General features: G+C 44.9%; 1 protein-coding gene across 7 annotated transcripts in view; it reads right to left on the reverse strand.

Annotated features, from left to right (window-relative positions):
• Nucleotides 1–489: 489 nt before the first annotated feature.
• The window catches only part of pico, a 263380-nt gene continuing 251141 nt past the window's right edge, over nt 490–12728 (reverse strand). For all 7 annotated transcript variants that reach the window (XM_070531479.1, XM_070531478.1, XM_070531483.1 and 4 more), the window contains one exon: nt 490–8992. In XM_070531479.1, the coding sequence (XP_070387580.1) occupies nt 7241–8992 (1752 nt within the window). In that variant the 3' untranslated portion in view covers nt 490–7240. The remainder of the gene's footprint in view (nt 8993–12728) is intronic.

Consider the following 12728-nt stretch of genomic DNA (forward strand, 5'->3'; position numbering starts at 1 on the left):
TAACATTCTGTTCCCTTTTATTGCAAACACTTTTTCTCCAGTTCAGTTCCAGTTCAGACACCCTAGCTGGTGCAGAGGCTATCACCCTCCACCCTCAAAGTGCAAATATTGCCACCTTATTTTCATAGTACTATACCTGCTAGAGCACTTTTTAAGGTTCTTTGCACTGCGACACATGAATGCGTGAAACAAACCATTCTAAAGTGATTTAACTTAAAATTTGTACTTTCTCTTTTCTTTACAGCAGTGTGGTCAACAATGTATTGCCAACCTTCCCCCAATCTCTTTGTGCATGTGCCCTTCTGTAGCATAGAGCATTATTGCACAGCTGCTGTGCCCCCAGTGCAGCCAATGTAAGAGATGTTGGTTTCCACTCGACCAACTGGTACCCACTGGGGAAACCACTGCACCCACTGTATCTGCTTAGACAACCGTTGGCAAAAAGAATATGGTGAGCATGAAAGGTTTGTCATAGAGAGAGAAGGGGAATGAACATAACGCACCACTGGCTTTATTATTCAGACATTTACACAAGCTCAACAGAGCCATTACACAATGCACCAGCATATGCAATGCCGTTCCTATTAGGTGAGAAATGACATACATGGTACAATGTCCCGTACATCAGAGCACCGTGTGCAAAAGCATGTCCAGGCACAGATGAAATAATAAAAAAAGCTGAAAATTTTGAAGACACTGCAACGTACACCCCACAACTTGTCACCAATTTTCAATGGAAGAATTTTTTTCACAAATAACTTGACTGCAACCAGTACATAACTATAAAAATAGAAAACATTTTGAACAGCTACAAAAGAGAGAGAGGAGGACAGAGTTCTTCAACCCGATACTTGTGCTGTTTCACTTCCTAAGCAGCAGGGGTTTAAAAGATGGCACATTTCTTTATTACACATCCTTAAATAGATTGCCATGTATACACAGCTGTTCAGCCCACAATTTACAGAATCCACAAGGCCATCGGTGACCGGCTGCCAGGTCTAGCATGTGCTCACCTGTTAATCTGAAGCAAGCACAACCAGGAAGCACATTGGCCGCCTTTAATGTCAATGTTCTCAGATAGGCCTGGATCAAGGACGAGGTGAGCTTGTATGCTCTTCAAGTGCTTCTTGTGCAAATTGGCATTTCAATGACTAATTGATTGGGGGAATGTAAGATCTGTTAAAGTTTAGGTTGGTCAATGCAGGTCATTCCACTTTGCCACCGTGAACCAGCCACACAAAGCTATGGAATTAAGTATGTCCTTCCGTACGAAAGCAGTGAGCAAGTTTACCCTCAGGATCTCACTTTGTGTTGGCATAGCCACTGATGTATGCTCCTTCAGTGTTCTCATTCATTTCACAACTCAATGAATCAAAACTGTGTGTTACAATACACAATATATCATGCTTTGCAGGCGATTATTGTGAATGTCACATACCATGTTTGCATAAATATAACACAAACAGAAAATAACAAGGCGGCAAAGCGTCAACTTAGAAAATAACAAGTACTATTACGATTGTCACGAAACCTCATTGTGTGTTATGCAACCATAACTGCACTTGGACAAATTTTTGCATGCCCTGCCTGGTACAGTGATGCATGCAAACAGGTACAACATGGGCTAACCTTTAGCACAAACCACAATGAACAACTTTGGAGAACTGCCGCATCTTGCAGCACAAAAGTGGAAAGAGAATATTTTTTTATAATATGAACTACAGCTCTAAACAAAAGAGGAATTCACTAAAGCTAGGACAAACAGCTCGTGTTATATGTCCATGCAAATATGGTATGTATGTCTCGACAACTGTTATAGCATTTGCCTATCAAATTCTAGGAAGAATCTAGGAAGTTAGGAAGTTAAATAAGGTATCGGGTTGTGAAGTGTCAGTGGTAGCTGTATCCTGCTGAGCCTATATGTTCAACTGAAGAGGCCTTGGCACAAACAGCATGGCACACTTGCATACTCACATGCGAGCTCTTAAAAGATAATTCGACAACAAAAACTGGTAAGCCACAAGAAATGTGGTGGAGGCCTTTATGGCAGCATAGGAAAGGCATTGCATTTCTCAGTGATTCACTCACGTTGAGCCCGAGAGGTGAACAGCCTCAAGAATCTTGGCAACAACCAACAAGAGATAAAAACGTCATATCTTGAGAACAAGGGAGTACATGCTCTGTAAAGGAAAGGCCTCCCACCAGAAGACCACCAGTTCACAGTGCAACCCTACATGACTGGGCTTTGTTTCCCTTTGGATGAGAGTGCACTGCTGTCTTTTTATCTGGCTATTTCTTATTAGAGTGAGAATACATGACCACTGAGAGGGACTACTAAAATGTGCAGCACCAAGGGAATTACACATGAACACTTTATACAGCTTCTATACAGGCTACCTTAAAGTGCATTCCATTGGTACACCATGACATTTGAGAAAAGTGACATGGAAGAAAACAGAGGCTGTCGCTTAAAGCATTCCAGGTTCTACAACTTGCACAGAACATGCACTGACGCTTAAAAAATCACACAAGTTGACAAATCTCATGTCTATCCATGAGGCATCTGAATGCAGAAAAGCACTGCAAGGGTGCAAGCAAAATAAGGTGGCAGCTGCCATGCACACAAGTCACATCTTGCGATTCCAATGTGTGAAGGCATTTTCCATTGAAAAGTTAATCATAAAAATTGCTTCCAGTCGACGCACAAGTTTTGTGCACCATTGCCATCTGGATCAACTTTGCACCCGCGAACATCTTTTCTGCTTTACAATTCATCGGTGCTGATGGCATCGATAGAGCTAACAGCCCTTATGCTTTCAGTATAGCAAGTGCCCCAGCCAAAAGGAGCTCGGAAGGAGTTGTGCTATCAAGCTTGGAAGTTTTAGCCTCCTGCTGCATTTATCTTCAGTTCTTAAGGAGGCCCTGAAACATATTTTCCTGAGCCTGAACAAGAGGCTGGAATAGGCGTGCCGTTTAAGGATTACGAAAGGAAAAAGTGTCATTCACCCAACTTGTAGCACGAAGCTGCAAAGAAAACCTGTCCAGGTTTCTCATAAGGCAAGCTTCGTCCTGATCCGGCACTTGAACCTGAGACTAATGGGTTCGAGTCCTGGACCAGGACAAGTTTTTCTTCAACTGTGAAGCTTTTTCTGAGAAACCCATACTCTAGCTTCGTGCTACGAGGCAGGTGGATGACAAGTTTTCCTTTAATGAAATTTCATCCACTATGCAGGCTTCCGGAGAACGGATTTGCCACATAAGGATTATATTCCTAAAGACATTTTTAAAGGGGAGCTAATATGAAAAGATCTGGAGAGCAAAACGTCTGCTTCCTCAGTCCCCTTCGACTGTATAGGAACTACTTGCGTGGTGCTTTCTCTCTTTTTGCAGTGCTCCTATGTGGGTCGCCTACGTACTACTACCGCCCCAGAGAGGAGTGACAGGGTGCCCTCTTCCTAGATGTGAAAGCACACACACAGGAGGTTTTGTTGACGTCATAAACAATTGCTTAAATGGCTGGTGTATAAGGGTGTCACGCCTGCTGTAGTTTCACTGCTCCTTTCAGATAGGGGGAAAACAAACGTTAGGGCTCTGAAGCTTCAGAAAGTAGCGAGAAATTTTAGATGGCAAGTTCGCTGCTGCATGCTGTGGAATAGTATTTCATTTGCACATTCAAAGCAGAATTGCCTAGATTGGGATATTATTGTGCTAAAAAAAGCGTTTCAGTGGCCATTCAGGTTAAATTTTTTATGTTAACCTATAAGTTGCATTCTTCCATTCTGTGATTCCCTGCCTTTGCCGTATCAATAACTCTGGCTGCCCCTTTTGCTATTCTCAACGACAGGTCTATTGCCCTTCCCCCAACAATCTTTAAAACCCAAGGACATCAGCAGGCTAATTATCTCCTCAATTACCTCTGGATGGATTCAACATAGCTAGCCAAACATGCTCAATAGTTTCGTGCTATTTGCGTCGGAACATTTTCTTGTACGACCTCACATTCTTACACACCATGAAAAGTCTTCAAAGTGTAGTGCACTGCTCTTCGAATTATCCTACAATTTTTTTCTTGATCTCATTCCTCGCTGTTGGATACAGTTTCATAGACTACCCCCATTGCAATTATCCAATATGCTGTTTCCCATCACTAACTTTATGTTTAACATCATTTCCTCTGCTGATGTCCACACTGTTAACATGTATTTATGGCTAATTTCCTGGCTCTTCTTCTCAACTGTGAGTCAGTGTTTTTCCAAACTTGCCAATGTTTTTCCGAGTTATCTGGATGGCCCTCTCAAAAACACAAAAGAACCACTACAGCAAATGCAGGCAACGAGCGAGATCTACACCATTTCTGAGCCTATTTTTTTTAACTTTGTCGAAAAGTTGTGTGCGTTTAATTTAATCGGCATTAGATGGAATGGTACCTGCTCTCACATCACCTGCTGTTTCTTTGTCTGACAGGAACACAGCGACAGCAAGACATGCGTCTTTCCGTACCGTCATCAGTAGTGGCACACATAGCTTTTCCTGAACTTTAGGTTGTATTGGAAGCAATGTGCATTTTGAACACTGGTGCAAGCCTTCTATGCTGTTGTCATTAAGGCCCATTTACAGGTTCCTCAATATAGAAGGTTTATCATAACCTGATGTTTATCAACACACTGTTCTTTCTATGGAACAGGTGCCAACTTAATTCAGTGCATAATCTGACACTTGATGCGGGGCTAGCAAGAAACGAAATAAAACTGCACATACATTCAAAATAATACACCAATGGCAGAGTAGTGCTTCATAGTGATTATAAAGGCAGCATAAAAAAATTGTTGAAAGCACAGTATGCCTGCTTTAATCTGATGCAAGTACTGCTATTCCCGTAAACTGTTTCAGTACTTTGGTAATACAGGTGATCCTGAATATATCAAATTCAGATATACTATTACTGTCTATATCAAACAGTTGTAAAATCCCCTTGACAATTCCATGCAAATGTATAGTGATGTGCTATGTGCACACCTAACTCATGTTCACCCTGCCACATTTCTTGTTCCACCACTCCTCATCATTTCATGTCTGGCGAGGAATGGGGGGATGACCAACGTTTGGACCAGTGGGACCAGTCTTGAAAAATGCAAATGTAGGGACAGCTCAGTATTGGGATCTTCTAGTGCAGCAACAAAAACACCACTGTGTTGGCTTGCCGACATTCCTACCGTCTTCCACGATTGGAGCACTCAACACAGTGCAGACGTCTTGGCATCAGGCTACTGTTGGCCATTCTGATATGCACATTAGTCATCTGGATATTGTAGGTCACAATTCACGCAGTGATACTATAATGAAAGCATCGTAGGACTAGTTTGCACTGCAAAGAACTTTTTCCAACCCTTATGGCAAAGCACACATTGGAAGGTATTAGAAGCACAGCGACTTTTGCAAGCTACATGCGTCGTTTTGCATATGGCAGTAGATATTTGGTCACCAGGTTGGCAAGTCTGAAGAAAGAGACGCTACAGCCAGTTAAGGCCTACGCTTATGTAGAAAAATGTAAAAACAGACATACATGGCACACACACAAAATGCTCATGTTTCTTTTTTTTTTGGCAACTCAGCTCTCACCGAGTGTTACCAAAGCAAAATAAAAAAAGAATGTAGAGGACATGGCAACATGGCACCTCAGAAACACATTGCCAAAAGTGTAAGCCACAACATAAGCTGATAAAACAGGCACGCATCTGATTTAACTGAAAGTGTTGCATCATAAAAGTTAACTGTAGCCCTAGAGCTGACGTGGAGAACCAGCAGCAGCATCTTTGACCATGTACTATATTCATACAAATGTCCCCTTTGTAATGAATACGCCTCCCTATATCACACCACATGGGCGTGCCCCAACGTGAAGGTGGCCCCGCAAATACCCAACCCCACACCCGAGCAGTGGGAGGCCGTGCTGACTAGTTCGGACCCTCGTAACCAGCAGCAACTGGTGCGGCGGGCCCGGGAGACAGCAAGAGCCGCAGGAGCCCTGGACTAAGGGCGCCTCCCGCACAAGCAGAAAAACACCTGCTTGTCCTTTCTTTTTAATAAATGTTGCTCCTCCTCCTCCTCCTTGACCATGTGCTTGCGCACTACATGACATGGCCAGCATACTGAATTACACTTGCACACATACACACATCCTTCGGAAAAGGCTTCTTCATGCGTGACCGTTTATGACCAATCTTTGATCATGCTGGTTGCACAACTACAAAGAGGACTCCCCACGTATTTCTTTCACACATGACAAGACCATTACATATTAATCTGGATAAATTTCCTTGGGCTTCCCTTATCAGACTCATATCTCATATAGATGCAAAATCAGTTGGCCAAAAGACCACTCCATGGCAAATGCAAAATTCAATTTTCATTTGTCACTCCTCACAGCAAAACCTGAAAAAAATTTTAATGCGGGGGAGCCTTTTGGTGAGCACCTCTGGATGCTGTGTTAAGATGCAAAGGCTTGATCTCACAACTATCCTTCACACTAATTTACGGTTAAATGACATGTACAATTGGAAATAAAGCTTAAAATAATTTCAAAGTGTTGACTGTGCACTGAGTAATCATTATTAATTAAAAAAGAACATTAAAACTAAAAGCTGCAGATGCTTGATTGGACACCTGATAATGGGAAAAGTCTACTATCGTCTTTCTGCATCTGTGCTTTCCTTTATGTGTATTTCCAAGCTGGCAAAGGGTCACACTATCATGGTTATTTCTACAGCCTTCCAGGTCCTAAACACATTCAGTATTGATGAAAAACAGAAAGATTGCTGTGCGCTCACAACACCAAATTTCACTTTTCAACCACACACAAATGGGAAAATCAAGCACAGCTCTCAGCACTGGTGCAGCTAGCACAATAAACAGTCCCGCCAAAGCCAGCTTTAGACGAGTGCCCAGTCTGCACCACCTACCACCATGTGCAGGCCACAAGGTACAGCAAGCTCTGTTATTATGACCACGGCCTTTCGTGCGACGAGCTGCGACATGGCACTCATGCTGAAGTGCAGTGCCCGCTGCCATGCCCAGCACACCTAGTCAGACCATGTAAGAGAGGCACTCTTCAGAACTCGTTGACATGAGGGTGCGTTGCAGAGTTGAAAGCAAGCCACGTGCAACCAGTGTCAGCTCGAACAGGAGAGACGGCCAGGCGAGCGTTCACGTGACCCCGAGTGCTCAGCTCTCGTCACCAAGCCTAGCAGACTTTTCTAGACAGCTGTGTCGCATCACTTCGCTTTGGTGGAGGTGGTGGTGGAATTTTGCGCCTACATGACACATCATCAGCACTGCCATCCGGTGGCGGGAGGCAGCAGGGGTCGCGGAAACCGAGAATCTCGTGTGGAGTCGCAGTCGGCTCAGACGACAGCTGCTGGGCCACTTTCCATTTTTTCTCCATTACACGGTGCAAGTCCCGCAAGAACACATCTGGTGGGCAAGCGATCTGGCCCGGACCAGCCGGTGATGAAAATGATCGCCGTGCAGGAGATGACAGCCGCGTGCTTTCACTGCGTTTAGGTGGCGCTGGCTTCTTTCGCATAAGTGGCTGCATCGGTGGCGGCGGAGGCGGCGGTGGCGGTGGCGGTGGCGGTGCTGCCACCACTTTCTGCAGCGCTCTTTTCTCCACAACTTCATATTCACTGCAGCTGCAAAGCTGTCTGCTCGAAGAAGGCAATTGACTGGTAGCATTTGCTCCACCCACAGAATGTGTGCTTTTAGGTATGGCAGCCTGCTCACAGCTGCTGCCACCAATGTCTTCAATGGGTCTCTTACGCAGCATTTCATAGCCATTGGCAATGAGTTGTGGATCTGCGTAGATGATACAAGTGCTGTCCGATGGACGGCACAACACCGACAGGTTTGTACCTGGAGGAGACCGTGGTGACCTTGGCTTTGGGGGAACAGCTGGAGGGCTGTTTGTTGGTGTTGTTTGAGTGCTACCAGGGGGCGGGCTATTTGTAGGTGTTGCCAATTCAGAGGGGGGCGGTGGCAGAGAGTTCAAGCTGGAAGTGCTTGGCCAGCTAAGAACATCACCAAGCTGCAAAGGTGGTGGTGGTGGTGGGAATGAATCAAGGCTCAGTGTGCTGCCTGTGAAATCATTTGGAGGAGAGGATGCATTCACTGTACCGGGAACTTGAGCTGACAGCTGAGCAGGTGACGTCCCCTCATCCGACTCGACTGCTGGTTGTGATGAAAAAAGCGGAACAAAGTGCTGCTGCAACTCCTTCTCAGGGCTATGCTGGGGAGGGGAGTGCAACATTGGGCCTGGTGACAAAGGTGGAGAAGTTCGACGAGCATTACTGGAACGGGGCAGACTGCCCTGGCGATTTCTTGACAGGGTGCCCAAGGCAGAGGTGGAAATGCGCTCATCAGTCTGCGACCGGCGCAGGCTCATTCGGCCTCCTGATGTTCTCCCAAGACTCCCAGTGAGATGAGCGCCACTCTTCCTTCCTACAGTGTCATAAATTCCAGAACTGTCGGGAAGTTCGACCGATGACTGCTTAGCAAGCGTGCGAGTTGTGTTGGTCAAGGGGATTTTGGGTGTCATTGATGGTTTTCTCTTGATGGTCCCAATAGGAGCATCGGCATCAAAAAAGGCAATCTGCTGGTCTGTCGGTGTGGCAGTATCGGTGCGGTCAGACGACGCTCCGCTGCTGCTGGATGATTCCTTTCGCGGGAGACCCGAGTGCAGCACCAGGCCAGAAGGAGAGTTGCCAAGGTCACCTGCAGTGATGGTCAGGCCAGAGTCTGCGCTGCCTCGCCGCTCAGAGGACTGTTGCTCCTGCGATGGGCTGGCGAGATCCGGAGACACACTGTCGGGGCTCACCGCTGCCAGTGTTTTGGCCATAGAACAGATAGAAAAGCTACGGGCATGAGCCAGGGTTTCCAGGTCCTCTTCAACAATGTCACGCATGAGGTTGTCATAGTTCTCTTTGATTATCCGGCCATACTGCAAGCAGAAGAGAACACCATAGAATGCCACTTGACACAAAGTATTAGAAACATCATTTTTTTTTAACTCTTCCTTCACACTAGACTAGGTAATTTTATTCTACTGTTACAAGAAGTTATGTAAATCTCACTTCCTGTACATTAGCAGACAACACACACTTGGTGAGATAAAGACTTTCAGTGATGTTAAGGGGCCACAAGAGGTAGTGGTCCATTCATTCTTTTTCTACAAATGTTAATCGAAGTTCCCTACACCATGTTTTGTGGGTTCTAAACTCAAAAATCAAAACATGTTTCTCGAGAGACACAAGCTGAGAAAAGGTTATGCGCACTTCCTATGCTCCAGTGACGAAGCGGAGGACCACATGTAAATCATGAGCGACATCCAGGTGATATAATTGCTGAAGCTGTGTGGTGCCACTGGCTAGGATTGGTTTTTTTACATTGAATTGGCTGGCTAGTATCACCCGAAATGACACACAAGGGACTTCGCTCTTTCCTTGAGTGAAGTCTCTGTTGAATGCACACAGCAGTCCAGCACCATTTCTGCATGCACGGCTAACAAAATATTTTGTTACGAAATGCAAATGAAGGCGGGTGTTGGAGGTCAAGTGATGTGTTCCAGGTGCGAGAAATTATGGTGAGAAAGCTACTTCCTGGCTTGATAAGTGACCTACAAGAAGCCTCTAGAGACTAGAGTGACACACAATCTGTTTGGCAGCAACAGGACCAAGCCAAGTGGGTGCACCATCCTGCTCTGGTCAGTTGTCATGGCAGTGGAGCCAGAACTCTGCCTACTGCTGCCGGCATGGTGCGCACACACGCACTGGCCCTCCGGCTTGGCAGCAGCTGTGCGCTGGTCTGAGCGGTGTCAGGCACCCCCCAGGCCATCTCATCTCATGCACCACCATGCGCAAGGACAGACTGCCAGGGTGCCATGCATGTTCCCTCGTGCTGCCGCGTGCATCCACGGAGCTCAAGGGCAACACTGCTGTCAATGCTTTCCACTTTCGGTGAAACTGCCAATCTTGTTTTAGACGCACAAATATAATGGCTTAAGTATGCTTTCTATGAAAAAAAAGAAAGCAAGCTTAATGACACTGAATACCGGCATGGTCGAAAAAAAAAAAATTGGTAAACTTTAGCAATTTCTCTTATCTCTACTGCGACAGCAGCAGGCTCTCACTACAGACCCTGCTCAGAATTTCGTCACACTCTGCCTTTCTGAGATACATGCAAGCATGCTCCCACTCTCAGAGCTGTGCAGTACACAAAGCCCCACACAAATTCTCAAGCTCAAAATCTGCATAGTATTGCCACAAAGATTTGGACCTCGATGCCGGTGGTAGGAAAATTTTTTTTCAGAGCTCGTAGTGATCATAGGAAATGTTCATAGCTTGCTTGACATGTGCTGTGAGAGTGGGCTGTTTTTTCTTTCTTTTTTTATTAAATGATCTTTTGAGTACTGTAATTGGGTGATTCTGATTCTTTTTTCTTTTTTGAATACCATATCTTCTGGTACATTACCATAGTTCTTTTTTCCAAAATTTTTGTCAGCGTGCCTCATACAATGGTGCATCTTACATATGCATACAACCATATGCGCTGGATCAACCAGTAAGCGCACTTATTATTTTTTTTTATGTCTACAAGAAACCGCGCTTGGCAGCATTCTGAAATAAAATCGAATCTTGCTTTAACAGCGGAGTGACCAGGGCTAGGGCTAGACATGTAGGCAGCGTGGTGGCCACAGTAAAGGCCACCATCATGACTTCCGTGATACGAGGTCAGGCATACTAGTTTGCTGTTATAGCCTCTTAAGGAAATGGTTAAACCTTCGGGAGTGATGCAATAAATTAAAGAAAGAAGGGCACCGCATCTGTGATTGTCACGATGTGGTGCCCGGCATCGACACACTAAAAGAAAAATGGCACCGACTCTGTGCACAGTTTTACACTGTGGAACAACAAAAACCATTCTGTCTTAGAAACAGCTCAAGAAGCACAAGTGATCTAACCTAAAAATATTAGGATTGCAACTGAGCCAAGTTGGCAGTTGATGGCTACTAGTAAGCACGCTGCATTGTGTTGCCCTACAGAGCACGAAACCCAGGTGTGCACCAACTAGTAGAGGGCACCGGCAGGTGTGCCCTGCCTGCTGTCTTCGTTATGCGCACCCGTGGCCAGGCCCAGTGGCAGCAGGGTACAGAGTGCCAGTGCACAGAGTGCGTGCTCTACAGTGCACCACGCGTATGCTCGGCTTGTTCACCAGAGCCTTCCACGTGAATATTCCGAATGAGCAAGCCCGTGTGTGCCACTGGCGCACGAGTGCACTTGTCAGCCTGTCGACACTCCTTGCTCTGCCGACATCCACAGACATCCCGGTAGATAACATAACCGAGACGGAAACACAGGCTTGGGTGGGTGTTGCAAGCCTGTGAAGCTGCATCTTGAGTCAGACACCCACTAGCTCATGACTTTTGCTTAAAAGCAAACTTGCAGCTTTTAGCAGCTGCACTACAGCCAGCACTTTATTTTGTATAGCTGCACGCTAAGCCTTTTACAAACACATTTGTTTCTATCGTAGAGCTTCTTTATCCAAACAGCAAAGCCTCCCTATAACGAAATCACATTATTCAAACTTTTTCATGTTCCTGCATTACTATGACTCCAAGCTAGTCATAAGCTACTACAGTAAAGCCTCGTTAAAGAGGGAAGTGGGTCTTAAATTTGTTTTAAATTCTTGGTCTGATCTGAATGAAACTTCACAATCTTGATCAGCTTTTTACACTGATTTCAAATCTATAATCAGAATTTTGATAGCTGCACCGGTTCAGGTACAGTTGAAGATATTAAAACAAATTAAAGGGTACTTCTTACGGGGCTTTTTGGCAATTTCACCTAGCCAAACACAATAAGCAAGTGCTTGGCCTCAATGCCAAAGACCTACTCTACGGGGTGATGCTATTTTTATTCATTTGAAAGTAAATTATAGACAAAAAATGAACCAACATTAACTGCAATTAATTTTGTTTAATTTTCTCACATTACCATCTTAACTTGTAAGTTGCAAAATGATGCTAGAGTGACATAAATAGCATCACCCCCTAGATCTTTTCAACACGATTACAATAATACCAAATTTGTCAGTGTCACTCAAAAAAGACAGAAAAAAGCCCCGTAAGGCTGAGTGTGGTGTCCAAAAACATCAAACTGAGAAAAACGCATTTGAAGTTTGAGAAAACTATAACTTTTGCTAGAATGCAGCTACAGCAGTGTGAATGGCATCATTGTGTAGCTCTGTTGTTCAAGAGAAAGACCATACTAAATATGTGATGGTACCATCCAAACCAAATTGCAAAAGCTTGCCATAAAGCCATGTACTACCCCTAGGTTCGGTATAAGAAACTACATCTACCACCTTCACGTGCTTGTTTCAGTGCCCTATACTCTAAAGAACAATTCAAATTGTGTAATAAAGTGGTCTTGCCACTGATAAACAAACTTACACAATGTTTATAGCTAAACCATAGCAGCATATTTATTCATATGACCTAAAACTGCTCACTGTCCCACGATGAAATTGGTCTACAGCAGACCAGGGCTGTAAGCAGGGTCACCTGATGGCTTGTGGCACTTTACAAGCCTAATTTTGGTATCAGTAGCAACCAAGTGCTCCTTTTGAGACTTGAGAAGCCGGCTTTTATCCTTCTCAAGGCTGCGGCACACTAATCA

The sequence above is a fragment of the Dermacentor albipictus genome, chromosome 1 (assembly GCF_038994185.2).
Source record: "Dermacentor albipictus isolate Rhodes 1998 colony chromosome 1, USDA_Dalb.pri_finalv2, whole genome shotgun sequence".
Lineage (NCBI taxonomy): Eukaryota > Metazoa > Arthropoda > Arachnida > Ixodida > Ixodidae > Dermacentor > Dermacentor albipictus.